A 15,982-nucleotide genomic window follows, 5' to 3' on the forward strand; every position below is an offset into this window, starting at 1 on the left:
TAAAATCAATTAAAAAACTTATAAACTATTAAAATCAACTTAAAAAAAAAGAAAGCAATTAGTATGTGAACCTTCACTTTTTGTTGTAAAATACTTCTTCTACAATCCACAATCAATATGAGGGATCGATACTCTTTTGAGTTTGTGCAAGATATAATATACTGCCCCAATTCATCACTTATATACAGAAATTAAAGACAACATATGTTTATTAAGCCGCAAGCGAACATGGTTGCTCGCACACTTGCTAGGGCGGCCATTTCATGACCTAGTCGTTGTACTTTTGAGACATTGCCTCTTTGTATTACTCCTTTATTGAATAATGAAATGATTGTTGGAGTTGATTGCAATGTAAGTCCCACATTGCTGATGAAGAAAAAAATGTCAATGAAGACATGGACCAAGATTACAAGAAGAACGGGGCGAAGGATAAAAGCAACAAAACAGTACCATTTTATAAGCTTTTCTCATTTGCAGACTCTTGGGATTATTTGTTGATGTTTGTTGGGACTATAAGTGCTGTTGGGAATGGAGTCTCTATGCCTTTACTGACTATAATTATTGGAGATGCTATTGATGCTTTTGGAGGAAATGTTAACACTAAACAAGTAGTTCATCAAGTTTCCAAGGTAACAAACAACTAACTTCCCCTTCAACAGGAATTGATTTTATTTTCATGTGATGATTTACCGCGGTCCATTTCATATATGCTCAGGTGGCTCTCAGGTTTGCAATTATAGGTGCAGGCGCATTTTTTGCAGCGGTTCTGCATAAGCATGCAAATTCGTGTAAGCTTACCTTATGATTAAAATAACAAGAGTTACTTATACATGAAATCTTGCAGAGGTGGCTTGCTGGATGATCACTGGGGAGAGACAAGGTGCAAGAATAAGGGCCTTATACCTTAAAGCAATTTTAAGGCAAAATATAAGCTTCTTTGACAAGGAAACAAACAGTGGTGAGATTGTTGGAAGAATGTCAGGTGACACAGTTCTTATTCAAGAAACCATGGGAGAGAAGGTATTACTATTAATGCAGCATCTTTTGATCTAACTATGATAACAAACTTTGATGATTTCAGAAAAAAAAAAAACTTATTCTTCTCAGGTAGGAAAGTTCATACAGTATGTGTCATCTTTTTTTGGAGGTTTAATTGTGGCATTCATCAAGGGTTGGCTTCTAGCACTTGTCCTTCTATCATCTCTTCCTCTTCTTGTCCTCTCTTGTTCAATAATGAGCTTTGCATATGCAAAGATGGCATCTCGTGGACAAGCAGCGTATTCCGAAGCAGCAAGTATAGTAGAGTGGATAATTGGTTCAATTCGAACAGTATGGCAATCTACATAAAGAAACCTTTCATTGTTTTTCTTCTTTTTCATGTTTCTAGATAACACAATTAGTCAAATGTATGCAGGTTGCATCATTTACTGGCGAGAAGCAAGCTATAGCTCAATACAATCAATCATTAACTAAATCTTACAGAATTGGAATGCAAGAGGGATTGGCTATTGGTTTAGGCCTCGGTTCGGTTCGTTTATTTGTTTACTGCAGTTATGCTTTGGCTGTATGGTTTGGAGGGAAGATGATACTAGAGAAAGGTTATACCGGTGGTGATGTCATAAGCGTATTTTTTGCAGTACTACTGACAGGTTCCTTGTAAGTTAAGTTATTTCTGCTATATATATCATATCATCTACACTGTGTGTCCATGCATTATTACATATCTTAAAGGTATAACATGTGGACTTCTGGTGTCTTTGATATTTATTTCTGCGCTATTTTCATTGCGATGTGGAATTGTATTTTCTGGTTTGCCTAGTTATCTGCACGGGTAGGGAAAAATACTCGCTTTATAGAGACGGTCATCTCTGGTTTTTACCAACAAAATGCACGCATATACATCACTTCTTCTGAGCTAATTTTATTTTCCAGGTCACTAGGACAAGCATCTCCAAGCTTAACTGCATTTGCTGCTGGACGAGCTGCAGTCGTTAAAATGTTTGGGACAATAAAGAGGCAGCCAAATATTTCCGGAGATATAGAACTTAGGGAAGTTTGCTTTAGTTATCCTTCAAGACCAAATTAAATGATATTCAATGCATTTTCAATTTCAATATCAAGTGGCACTACAGCGGCTTTTGTAGAGCAAAGTGGGAGTGGGAAATCGACGGTTATTAGTTTGATAGAGAGATTTTATGATCCACAGGGTGGTGAAATTCTCATTGACGGTATCAACCTCAGAGAATTTCAACTGAAATGGATCAGGCAAAAAATAGGCCTAGTCAGTCAGGATCCAGTTCTCTTTACTTGTAGCATTGAAGAGAACATTTCCTATGGTAAGGATGGAGCAACAGATGAAGAAATCAGAGCTGCAACAGAACTTGCTAAAGCTGCTAAGATAAATTTCTGCATGTGAGAGTTCAACGTCAGTTTCAAATTATTAATTATAGTATATGTTTGCACATTAAATGTTATGTACCTTTTACCTTACCAGTTCCTGAAAATTATTAATTTAAGGACTTGACACGATGGTTGGCGAGCATGGAGCTCAGTTTTCTGGCGGCCAAAAGCAAAGAATTGCTATATCAAGAGCAATTCTGAAAGATCCAAGAATTCTACTCCTAGATGAAGCAACAAGTGCCCTTGACGCAGAGTCTGAAAGAATGGTACAAGAGACGCTAGACAAAATTATGATAAACCGAACAACGATCATTGTAGCCCACTGCCTAAGCACAATAAGGAATGCTGATATCATTGCTGTTATTCACCAAGGAAAAGTAGTAGAAAAAGGTATACCACATACATATATACACACACATACTTAAATGCAAAGTTGTAGAAAAAGGTATACCATATACAAACATAGTTTCCGCTCCACAGAAAATGAAACTCAGTATGGCAATTTCAATACAACATTCTTATGTATTCTAACTGATTATTAGGTGAACATGCTGAGCTCACTAAAGATCCTGATGGAGCTTATAGTCAACTCATTAGGCTGCAAGAAATGAAAAGCGATTCATCAGAAGAGTGTGGTTCTAATGACTCGGATAAGCTAGAAAACTTTGTAGATTCTGGAAGAGAGTCCAGCCAACAATCTTTAAGCCGTGGATCATCTGAGATTGGAAACAGCGGTCACAACTCATTCATAGTATCAAATTCTATGCCTACCAAACTAGAAGGAGGGTCTGAAGTTCTTCCTTCAGCAGCACCATCACATAAAAGTAGGATTCCAGATGTCCCATTACTTCTCCTCGCTTATCTTAATAAACCTTAAATCCCAGTGTTACTCATAGGGACTCTAGCTGTCTAGCAGCAGCAGTAACTGGAGCAATGCAACCTATTCTAGGACTTTTGGTCTCCAAGATGATAAATACATTCTTTGAGCCTGCAGATGAACTTCGTAAAGACTTGAAATTTTGGGCATTAATATTTGTTTCCCTTAGTGTGGCTTCATTAGCTTTTCAACCGTTAAGGTCCATTTCCAATATATAAATACTACTAAACTTGATACCCCTTATGGCACACCCTAAAAGAGAAACTTCCGCTATATAAATACTACTAAACTGTGTAGTCTTCCAAGGCGAGAAATATACTACTTTTTCAATTCACACATTAGGTCATGCATAGTAATAGTGTGTCACATATGAATGTAGTTTTTCAAATATATTGAGTTTTACTATACAGAAAGGTTTATCGGCGCAGCTTGTTGCCCGTCTATCTTTTGTTAGAGAAAAATTCCGAGTTCTAACTCTTGTGTTTATTTCTTTCCAACTTACAACCAATTTATCACACATGAATTCCAACATGTCACATGAAATGAAAGTCTAATTTTTTCTGTTAGATTCAACCTTGGCATAAACTCAAATTAAAAGTGAAGAATAATTTTCTTCAACATATATAGAGAAACTCAATTAAATGCGATAAATAATTGTTTTAACATAAAATCATTTAAAAACTAAGTTTCAGGCTTTGAATAAGCAGACCATAATAACATCATATGATTCAATATTACAACAAAATCATCAAAGGAGAGGCTCTTACTATTACATACACTTTTATAAAACTTTATTTCATAGTACTTACCTCTGTAACACAAAACACAATTATTTATTTTAGCAGCATTGATGCACATAAACACAAATTACAAGCACACTGGTAGTACTTCCTCCGGTTTTAAATATAAGAGAACGTAGGGTCAAGAAAATTTAATGTATTTATATTGAATCACATACATCAATTTTCGCTCACTGACCAAATTCTGTCTTATATTTAGAATCCGAATCCGAAGGGATTACTGTACTACTACTACTACTACTAGAAATCACATGATAGAAGAAGCTTGTGTTTTGAATTTAGGTATCCAGATGAAATCCTGAGCTGGGAAAAAGTGACAAACAGAAGAGCTTCCTGGTGTAACCCCAAGAATTTGAAATGAAACATGATTAGGTGCCCATTGTGATGTATCCAAGTGACAAACCGCCATAGCTTCCACGATATCTCCATTATTCTCACCAACCAATGAAACTCTAAACACCCTATTCTTCTCACTTTCTGTGCTATGACAATAAAAAACAGCATAAGGGTAAGGCAAACTGTGACAAGCCACCATTTTGGTTTTGGGAGGTAGAATTTCCATTAGAATTTCTACTATAGTGTAATTTTGGAAAGTAACACTTGACTTAGTTTTGTGAAAAGTTGTAAGAACTTGGACTTCAGAATTTGAACCAACAACATTCTGTGTAAATTCAAGCATAGATTCTAAAGAGGTAGCACAAAATATGACCTCTCCTTTGATGGGTTTACTCTCACATTGTCTTAAGGTGTCTTCCATTGCCATGGCTTGAGGTGAACCTTGAGAGAAAGAGAAGAATTTGAGAAGATATGAGAGTTGGTTTGATGAAAAAGGAAGTGATTCAGCTTTTTCTTTGGGCCATAACTTAGGAGAAGTTGATGGGTCTCTCTTTGGAAAATAAATTTGCATTATTTTTCCTACTTTCAAATCTTTCAAAGTGAAGAACACCATTAGTCTTCGATCAATATCATGATGAATTTCCAATGATTTCTTTTCTGTTTTTTCATCCAATTCCCTCGCTTGGTCGCCATGAGAACACTGCAAAAGTATAGTAACAGAGTAGTTATAATAAACAGAGAGAATCAGAGTTTCAAGAGAAAGTTTAACATACCAGTAGTATTACTAGTAGATGAAGAAGGAAGATCCAAGATATAAATTTTATTCCCATATTTCTACTTTCAACGTTGAGTATCTCAAGTGATGATTCATAATAATAACCAGTTCTAATGGACTAGTTTGTTTAAGCTTTTTTAAAAATAATTTTTATATTGTATTTTTTTGTTTAAAGTTTTTTAAATAAAGAATTTTTTTATAAAACTTTTGAAAAATTGGTTTAAATATTATTTTTTTAAAAAATATCGTTTTAAGTATTTTATCATTTTTTATGTTTCTCTTTTTGCTTTGAAACTTCTTCTAGAAGATGATGTAAGAGAGGTTAGTTTACCTCGTGTTATTTAGTAGTTTAATTTATTTTCTTATTAAGAAAAAGTATTTTATCATTATATTATAATTTTTTTGGATCATAAAATTTAAGGAAAAAAAAACTCTAAAAGAGAAGCTATTTTAAATAACTTTTCATAAAAATTATTTTTGAGAGATATTTTTTTTCAAAAATTGTGATTCTTATTAAGTTAAAATATCTAACATGAATTGCAATTATTTCACAACAATAAAACACATTCAATTCAATCATTCATTATTGTGGAAGCTCAATAATGAAATTGTGGCGCTTACCATTTTTTTTTTGACAGTTGACACGCTATATAATTAATTAAAGGGTCTTGCTAACATATGCCTAAATGACACACGTTAAGAATTCAAAAGTAGAAATATTTTCTTAAATTTTATGTAATTAATTTGTGATCAAATTTAAAAAGTGAATTATATGCATGAGTTATGATAAAATATTTCCTTTTTTGAACCACTAAGCATGTGCCCTTAAAGCATTAGTTAGCTTTTCCTTAAATAAAGAGTTTAATTGATATGGTGTAAAATAGTTTTACATGATCGTCTAATAAATAATCATCATTTTGCCATGTCATGTCGAGAAAGTGGAGTGAAGTGAGGTGATGTGGCGGAAAACATGATTAATATTTGTTGACAGTGTAAAATTATTTTACACCGTCGATACATATCAATTAAATCCTAAATAAAACTAGAGACTTCAGTACAATTAATTTAAAAAAGAAAATAAGGATAAAATTAATGATAGAAATATAATTTTTTACATCTTTAATATGTTATATGCAGAAATTCCAAGATAATTAATTACTGTGAACTGTTATAGGTAGCAATAATGTATTACGAATGGGTCCGTATAAAATGGACTCATAAAAAGAATGGTCCAAAGTGGACCACAATTATTTACTTTTGGATTGATCTAGTCCTCATGATAGTGCTATGCACCAACTACACACTATTTCCCCCAACTTTCTTCCAGTCGAGAAACACCCCCTAACTAGTAACTACACCCCTAACTTCTTTCTCTTTCTTTTCACTCAAACACCAACTCCCTAACTTCTTTCCCCCGATTAAATTTTCATTTGAGACTCGAGTTTATAATTATTTTATATTTATAGGGTTATTATATAGTCCTGATGATGAAGATGAGAGAAAAAACTATCTCTTAATAGTGTAGAACGAGAAGAAAAACATAAAAATATTTGTCCCATAAATTCGGTTGGGAGGAGAGAACTCACCTTGTGTCCCATAAATTCTCCGACAGAAATTAGTCATCACTAATAGTAGTGAAAACTTCGTACTAATATCATGGTAAAAAAAACACCCATTTAATCTACTAAAATCATTTTCCAAAGTTTTGTTTTGCTTTTTTTTTTTTTTTTAATTTTAAATAACAATTTGTGGCTAATACGTATTTAGTGTTGAAAAGTTAGAAATTGTGACTTTGAATCTGCACCCGATCGTATCAAATGTCATTGCAATCTCTAATTTTAAAATCGCCTAAAATTGTTTTGAGAAAATTCAAATAGAAAAAAGGGTGTAACTTGGATGACTTAAGTTCTAGAGAGAATTTGACAAGAACCTACAAAAAGCAAGGAAAACTTGGCTTAAGTTCTTTAATGTCTTTTGGTCAATTTGTTATCAGTTAATTTTCACGTGTTCTATTTAGAGTTTTAACGTTTTGTTCGTAGGTGTGAGAGTCAATTATGAGGATGGATCAAATTACACCGGTGTAACATTTGAGTAATGTAACACCGCTCAATAACGTTTTAACGAATACAAATTTTACAAAATCCACCGTTTGATTGAAAGTTTATATCTTATAGATTGTCCATGTTAAATTTTACAAAAATCTAAAATCGTTTGATATGTTATTGAGACCGATGAAGATTAATGATTTATGCGATTTTATTGAATACCGTTAATCTTGATCTATCTCAAAAATATATCAAACGATTTTAAATTTTTATACAATTCAACAAGAATGATCTATACGATATAAGTTTTTCATCCAACGGTGGATTTTGTAAAATTTGTATTCGTTAAAGCGTTATTGAGCGGTGTAATATTACTCAAATGTTACACCGGTGTAATTTGATCCCTCCCCATATATATATATATATATATATATATATATATATGGGGGCTGCTAACTTAGACCCAGTTGGGTCTAAGTTAGCAAGGTGCACCTTTTCAGTTGGACCAAAATACTCATTCTTTTTAATTAATTAACCAAATTACCATCAATGGACTCGGATCCAGTGTCACGCGCGTACCGCAGGACCATGGTTACAGGCCGTTGATTTCCATCAGACAGCCAAGCTCTGATCTCATCAAGACTGTCTGATCAATCAGACAGCCCAGATCAGCCGAATCCATCAGATTCCAGCGCATGCACCACACTGGATTACACCCCGGAGAGAAGAATCTACTTTTTAAAAGCAGGACACGTGTCGCTGTCTGATTGGCTGGGCATGATTTTTTTTCCATTTAATACTTTGAACTCAATTATTTCGTTGTAAATTAATTTTTTATTTTTTATTTTTATACCAAAATTCATAATTTTTTTTTCTCTACAAATAGAGACTTGGTTCGTTTGATTTGGACACAGAAAAAAAAACCCAATTTTTCACTACCTTAATCTCATTTTTCACTACCTTACATCAACTCACTGAAACCATTCTACCAGGAAAATGGTTTCAGAGTACAAATCTCTGAAACCATTCTACCAGCTAAATGGTTTCAGAAGCAAATAACTAAGAATCAACTTACTGAAACCATTCTACCAGCAAAATGGTTTCAGAAGCAAACACAATTAATAAATTACTCACTGAAACCATTCTACCAGTAAAATAGTTTCAGAGTACAACTATGTGCAACCATTCTACAAGCTAAATGGTTTCAGAAGCAAATAACTAATAATCAACTTACTGAAACCATTCTACCAGCAAAATGGTTTCAGATTACAACTCTCTGAAACCATTGTACTAGATAAATGGTTTCAGAAGCAAACACAATTAATAAATTACTCATTGAAACCATTCTACCAGTAAAATGGTTTCAGAATACAACTATGTGCAACCATTCTACCAGTAAAATGGTTTCAGAAGCAAACATTAGTTTTTAATTACCGTTTTATCTCATTTAATTAACTAAAAATAGTTTCAGGTCTCCAAAAATTTCATAAAATATACCAAAAGTTCCAGAATATTATCTACTATTTTCCTGGTATAATGGTTTCAGTGAATTGGTTGAGTGGTGCGTGTTAAATTACAACACACAAGTAACGTATTTAGTAGACAAAAAATGAGATTAAGGTAGTAAAAAATTGCATTTTTTTTTCGGTGTCCAAATCAAACGAACCAAGTCTCTATTTGTAGAAAAAAAAATTATGAATTTTGGTATAAAAATAAAAAATAAAAAATTAATTTACAACGAAATAATTGAGTTCAAAGTATTAAATGAACAAAAATCACGTCCAGCCAACCATTGTGTGACACGTGTCCTACTTTTAAAAAGCAAATTTTTCTCTCTCCAGGGTGTAATCCAGTGTGGCGCACGCGCTGGAATCTGATGGATCAGGATGATCTGGGCTGTCGGATTGATCAGACAGTCTTGATGAGATCAGATCTTGGCTGTCTGATGGAAATCAACGGTCTGTAACCATGATCCTTCAGTACGCGCGCGACACTGGATCCGCGTCTATTCATGGGTATTTTGGTTAATTAATTAAAAAGAATGGGTATTTTGGTCCAATTGAAAAGGTGCACCTTGCTAACTTAGACCTAACTAGGGTCTAAGTTAGAAAACCCCTATATATATATATATATAAATGGGGAGGGATCAAATTACACCGGTGTAACATTTGAGTAATGTTACACCGCTCAATAACGCTTTAACGAATACAAATTTTACAAAATCCACCGTTGAATTTTAATCTACACAAGTATGATCACGTGAGGTTTTATGTGAGTGAGAGAATTTTAATATGATACGTTAGTTAAATCTAAGGGTTATTATCGATTGTTCTCATTTCTCATAATATTTATCAGTTCTCACCGGATACACTATATATATATATATATATAATTAAAGAGTGATGAAGAAAATATGTGTGGTTGTGGAACAGTGGAAGAGGGTGATGTTTTGCTTTGTATGCCATGCCTTGCTTTCACAAAGAGGGCATTGTTGTTGCAGGCTGGAATCTGGAAGGATAAGAGAAGATAAGAGAAGTTATATGGAATCTGGCATTGTTGTAGTACATCACAAGATCATTGAATTTTTTTAATTTAATGGTCATTTTCATTATGGACCAATACACCCATTACGAATTATATTGTTTTGTTTTCTTCCAGATTTGTTTCCTTCAATTATTATACATTACCCTTTTGAGGATTATATTTATATGGTGGGAAATGCTTAATAATATCCCGAAAATTAACATCACGAGAGTGTACCGAATGACATGGCACACAACTTGCCTGTTTTATGTACTTTTTGTTGGCCCAACCGCACCGTACCTCCCAAGGATTTTTCAGCATCAACCAAGAAGATGAATAACACCATATAGTTCAACAAATAAGTGCCTACTTTCTAATTAATCATCATTATGGGTATAGAAAAATCCTAACCCAACATTAGTATGAATATGTTTTAAAATTAAATCAATCGTCAGTTGGTTTAATAGTGATTGACGCTGAATTTGGTAGAGAGGATCATAATTTGATCCCCGCAACTACGATCGAGAGAGAGCTGAAACCACTTGATGTCAGAACTGACTCCCGAACCAGATTAAACTATAGTGGAAAAAAAAACATTCATGATAACGTTCCTTTTTTTTTTCTTCATTTTTTGGTGAAATCTCATAACATTCTATTTTAGACGGGTTAATTGAATGCAAAATGTATTACAATTTTTTTTTTTTACTAAATAAAAAAAATTTATTCATTCAAATTGATAAGAGTACATCGATGCAATATAAATTCAAAAGAATTTAATTTATATGCACCATCGGTGTAAAATTATTTTGCACATGCGTCCAATAATATACTGACACATCATGTATGGTAATTAAAAACACATGATGTGTCACATTCATTAAATAATGTGGCAACGCGTAATTGGATGTATGTGTAAAAAAAAATTACACCGACAGTGCACAATAATTAAACTCAATTCAAAAGCACTAAAAACAAAAATGATGAATTTGCGAACAAACACGAACAAATTATATTGTTTTGTTTCCTTCAGTTATTGTACATTGTCTATTTGTGGACAAACAAAACAATAGCAAATATGCAGGGGCTTAAATTCGAATTCCGATCATCTCACTTATCTAACTTAAGGGTAAAACTTTTAGCCAATAGACTAAAAAACAAGAGACAATGCAATTATTGTTGTGAACTATTAGCAATAATGTATTACGACCATGGCTAATGTTAACAAATTTTCTTCGGTTTATGCGTTTGATACTCAATTGGTAGATGGTTTTGTAGGAATGCAAGTGTTTAAGTCATTTTAAATTTTAATTAATGATTTGCAATTTTGAGAAGCTATAGTCACAAGAAAGGGCCATTAAAATTTCCTACCATTACTGGTATGAGTTATATATTATATATATTCTCTAGAGAAAGAAAAACATAAAAATATTTGTATATAAAATATTTTTCTCTAACTCAATTAGTTTACTTCTCTTATCTTCTCTTATCCTTCCAGATTCCAGCCTGCAACAACAATGCCCTCTTTGTGAAAGCAAGGCATGGCATACAAAGCAAACATCACCCTCTTCCACAACCACACATATTTTCTTCATCACTCTTTAATTATTTTAAATATATATATATATATATATATATATATATATATATATATAGGGAATGGATTAAAAAAACGTATGTCTCAATTACATTAGAAATAATTTGAATGTATATGACCTGTGCAAAAATTTAGAAGTTAAAAGTTATAATTTATTTTACGACATCTCTATAAGCGAACTTTAAATTGCTCTTATATCTCATATTTTATTATTCTTTTTTGACCAATAATACATTGAATAGGAGTTAAATAAACTATTTTAATATCTATCATTTAACTATATGATATTATTATATTTATAACAATTATTATTTTTCATTTATAAAAATATTTTAATTATATATTTAATCGAACTCGTGTTGCACGGGTTTATCCCTAGTGTATAATAATTGAAGGAAACAAAACTGGAAGAAAACAAAACAATATAATTCGTAATGGGTGTATGGGTCCATAATGAAAATGACCATTAAATTAAAAAAATTCAATGATCTTGTGATGTATGTACTATGTACAACAATGCCAGATTACATATCTTATCTCCTCTTATCCTTCCAGATTCCAGCCTGCAACAACAAGGCATGGCATAGAATGCAAAACATTCACCCTCTTCCACAACCACACATATTTTCTTCATCACTCTTTAATTATTTTAAATATATATATATATATATATATAAAAAGAACATTAATTTGCTTCCACTTTCTTGTTTATTTATTGAGAAGTAAACTAATTGAGTTAGAGAAAAATATTCTATAACTTCTCTTATCTTCTCTTATACAAAGCAAAACATCACCCTCTTCCACAACCACACATATTTTCTTCATCACTATATATATATATATATATATAGGGAGTGTATCCGGTGAGAACTGATAAATATTATAAGAAATGAGAACAATTGATAATAACTCTTAGATTTAACTAACGTATCATATTAAAATTCTTTCACTCACATAAAATCTCACGTGATCATACTTGTGTAGATTGAAAAATCTTCCTAAATATAATCTTTCCTAATTTATTCATATAATCTTTCTTAATTTAATTTATTATTAACTCAGAAACTGTTCAATAATTCTATTCTAACACTTGATCATTCATTCGGCTTGTTCAATTCCCTCTAATAAAATATTGGATATTTGTCATTTTAGTTTTTTTTCTTGGCTTTTTTGTGTTCATGTTTGAGGTTTTTGAGATAGAAAATGGACAATAATTCTAACCCAAGATGTGTGCATTTGTTGAGCTAAACAAAATGAAAAATTACCATAACAATTAATTAAATACAGCAACACATAAGTCATGTTGGTGCTTTCTTGAGGAGAGGCCTCGAGTCAGGTACTTGTCAATTTTTAATTTGTGACAAAGTTGTTGACGATATGGAATTGATTAATTGGTTGCATGTTGTTTGCTTTGCACTCCTAGCTCGATGTTTTGTGTTTCTAAATAATTTTTTGCAAAAGAACCAGTTGTATATATATCTTAAGCGTAATGCTTTTGGTTATAAAAAAAAAAATTATATTCGTGAAATTAAGAGAAAATTGTATCACGACATTGTTGTGTTAAAAAATTGAACAGAGAAGTAAAAATTTATTCAAGTAAGTTTTGAAGGGAGCTGCAAATGAATTAAGAAAGATTATATATAAGAAGATTTTTTAATCTGCACAAATAAAATCACATGAGATTTTAAGCGAGTGAGAAGATTTTAATCTGATACGTCAATTAAATCTAATGGTTACTATTAATAGTTCTCATTTCTCACAATAATTATCAGTTATCAGTTCTCACAATAATAAAGGGTAAATTAGTAATAATCTCACACAAGTCAAACAAAGTTATTACTAAACGACTTTTCTTAATATCCGTATATTTTTAGAAGTTCATATATTTTCTTAATATCCGAAACAAACACTTTGCAAAAAATCGATTTAAATTAAACCGCACAAAATTAGATTGGATTGGATCATATTTTTTTATGTAGTCATCCAAAACCAAACTGAACCGCTTGTAATTTTAACTTTGGATCAAATGAATTTTTATCTCAAAATCGATTCAAACCGAACCACGAGCACTGTGACAGTGATGGGTGATTACACTTATCTAAAAAATCTAATAAGTTGCCTTTGTATATGCAAGTGGACCCATCTTTAAAATTTATTTTAATTTATTTAATAATAAATAATAAATGAAAAGACAGAGGTTTATGACAAAATTGATGGTAGTGGGTGACAATCATTTATTTGAGTAATTTTTTTCCTCTTATTTTGTTTTGACCATACCAAACAGACTCTTAGGGGATGTATTGGATTGATATTTCAAAGGATTTTATAAAACTTTTTTATTATAAAAAAGTTTTGTGGTATTCAATAAAGACTTTTACAAAAGTTAAGTAAATCTTGTGGTATTCAATTAAGACAATTACGATTTTTTTTAGGGCAATAAAATCTGTTGGTATTCAATTGAGATTTCTTGTCATTTATAGAATGTCAATTGGTATTCAAATATAAATTCTGCATAATGTATTGGTCAATCTATTTCAAAAGAATGACCAATGTATTGATGACAAGTGAATTTTTTGTTCCGGTAAAATAAAAGGTAATTTATTTCTCAAAAAATTAATCAGTCCTTATATCAACAACAAAATATCTTCAAAAAAAAAAAACTTCTAAAAAAATGTCATTTATTTTTTAATTTTGAATTTAATTCTTTTTTTTTTAAACTAAAAGTATCATCCGCACAACCCTGCAGGGACCAATCCCCTCGAGATGACTGAGAATTCTTATTGTTTTAGTCTCAACATTTTTTCGGAAGTTTTTCAATTTTTCCCACCATATTCTGATATTAAATTAATTAAATATAAGACAAAACTTAGAAACGGTTCCATTTTTCTCCCACCATATTCTCATATTAAATTAATTAAATATAGGACAAAACTTAGAAACAGTTCCATAGGTACTGTTGATACTGTTCACCAATTAAAATGTGACACCTGAATTAATTTATTCGTCATTAATAATTTATTAAACCCCGTCAGTTCACCATTATCTAAAAATCTAAAAGTGAAACTGGATTTTTAATTTCCACCGTTGTTATCAACATTGATTGTATCATTGAAAGTGAAATCATCAACAACAACAACAGTATAAACATGGCAATAATCCCCAACCATGGAGAGGCTTTGATGAAAGGCCAACAAATATATATATATGTACCGGGCCATGGACCAGGGTGTGATTTGTTAAGGCCCAATACGAAAAAGCCCAATGGGAGCATCTAATGGAGAAGCGTGAAAACAACCATAAAAAACACATGATAAGCATGATCCACCATGACTTGGAGAAGAAGGAAGAAACTTGGAGAAGAAGGAAGAAGCTTGGAGAAGAAGGAAAAGAAACCGCCCACTACCCATGAATTCCTCTCCAAGCAAGGCGGTTATCAAGCAACAAGAGGGAGATTTTTTGCCTATAAATAAGGTCTGTTTCAAGAGAAGAAGAGGACAATAATTTTTCACTGATTCTACATAGACAGTTGATTCATTCTACACAATTTCTTCATTCTTGCAAAGAGAATCAATTTTTTCTCTGACATACATGTATCAGTTATCAATCTTGAATAATACAAACCCCCTATGTTATGATCATCTTCATCTGACTTATAAAACTCCCAGGGTTGTTGGGATTGAACCAAGTGTAATCACACCATTTAATCAATAATACAACCCCCTTTGTTTTTACCAGAACATTTTGGCGCCCACCGTGGGGCTGCGGTAAAAACATTTGATCCCAGCCTACCACATCAAACTAGACAGAAATTAAACATCTCCACATGGCTGGAGAACACGGAAATAACGATAATTCTAGTGTCAGTACTTTGCAAGTGGCCGTCATGGAAATACGGCGTTTGCAGACTCAGATCGCGGCCATTGAGGCTGAAAGAACACGCGGAAAAGAAAAGAAAATATGCTGCGGAAAAGAGTAAATCAGTGTTAGCGATGCAGAGAGAAAGGAAAGCGACTCGGCGACAGCGACACCTGAGTCAGCCAGGGTGTTAATCGGGCAGGTGGAAGGCTTCGCCGGCTGAATCGGAGACGCCGTCCTTGAGGACGGATGAATCAGGTGCTAGCTTTCTTTTATTAATTTCTATATTGCTAAATCAGGCTCAGTCGTGCTACTGAGTTGATAGTATTTTACTACTTGCAAGTTTTGCTTAGTTTTGCTAAATCAGGCTTAGTCATCAATAAAATTTTGTTAATTGGAAAATAGTCTTTCGTTAAAATGGATAAATAAAGGTTGTTAGCACATAAAGCAATCAAGGGCATTTTATTTATGTTTAAGAGGCATGCCTGTTTTTCATCAATCTGTTTATATTTATAAACTGTTTTTGTGCTTCTCAATAAATTGAGTTTTCAGTATCGTTGGTTGATAGCAATAATCATTTTTCCTGGTGCTAGCATATTTTGAGCAAGGCATGTAAGAGTGTATAGAAAGAATATTTTTGTATAAATCATAGCTGACTTTTGAGTGATAGCAAAAGACACTTCATATAATACTTGATCTGTATAGCAGAACTGTTTCAGTAGCTTATACATCAGGAGCAATAAAATTATGTAAAAGATTGTAACCTCTCTTTTTCGC

General features: G+C 32.3%; 1 protein-coding gene and 1 pseudogene across 1 annotated transcript; one reads left to right on the forward strand and one right to left on the reverse strand.

The window, feature by feature from the left end:
- Positions 1-395: 395 nt before the first annotated feature.
- Positions 396-3,802, forward strand: LOC123894328 (annotated as a pseudogene).
- Positions 3,803-3,971: 169 nt separating this feature from the next.
- On the reverse strand, positions 3,972-5,367 carry LOC123895437 (BURP domain-containing protein BNM2C-like). Its single transcript, XM_045945796.1, has 2 exons — positions 5,187-5,367; positions 3,972-5,113 (listed from the first exon to the last, which is right to left on the reverse strand). Exons 1-2 carry the CDS (start codon positions 5,241-5,243, stop codon positions 4,325-4,327), a joined length of 846 nt encoding a protein of 281 aa, XP_045801752.1. The 5' UTR covers positions 5,244-5,367; the 3' UTR covers positions 3,972-4,324.
- Positions 5,368-15,982: the final 10,615 nt, after the last annotated feature.

Source organism: Trifolium pratense, linkage group LG7 (genome assembly GCF_020283565.1).
Source record: "Trifolium pratense cultivar HEN17-A07 linkage group LG7, ARS_RC_1.1, whole genome shotgun sequence".
Lineage (NCBI taxonomy): Eukaryota > Viridiplantae > Streptophyta > Magnoliopsida > Fabales > Fabaceae > Trifolium > Trifolium pratense.

Excerpts from the sequence above, each read along its gene's own strand:
- LOC123895437 (XM_045945796.1), bottom strand. The coding sequence starts at position 5,243 with ATGGGAATAAAATTTATATCTTGGATCTTCCTTCTTCATCTACTAGTA. Across the intron at positions 5,114-5,186 it reads ATCTACTAGTAATACTACTG|TGTTCTCATGGCGACCAAGC; the intron begins GTATGTTAAACT and ends ATACTTTTGCAG.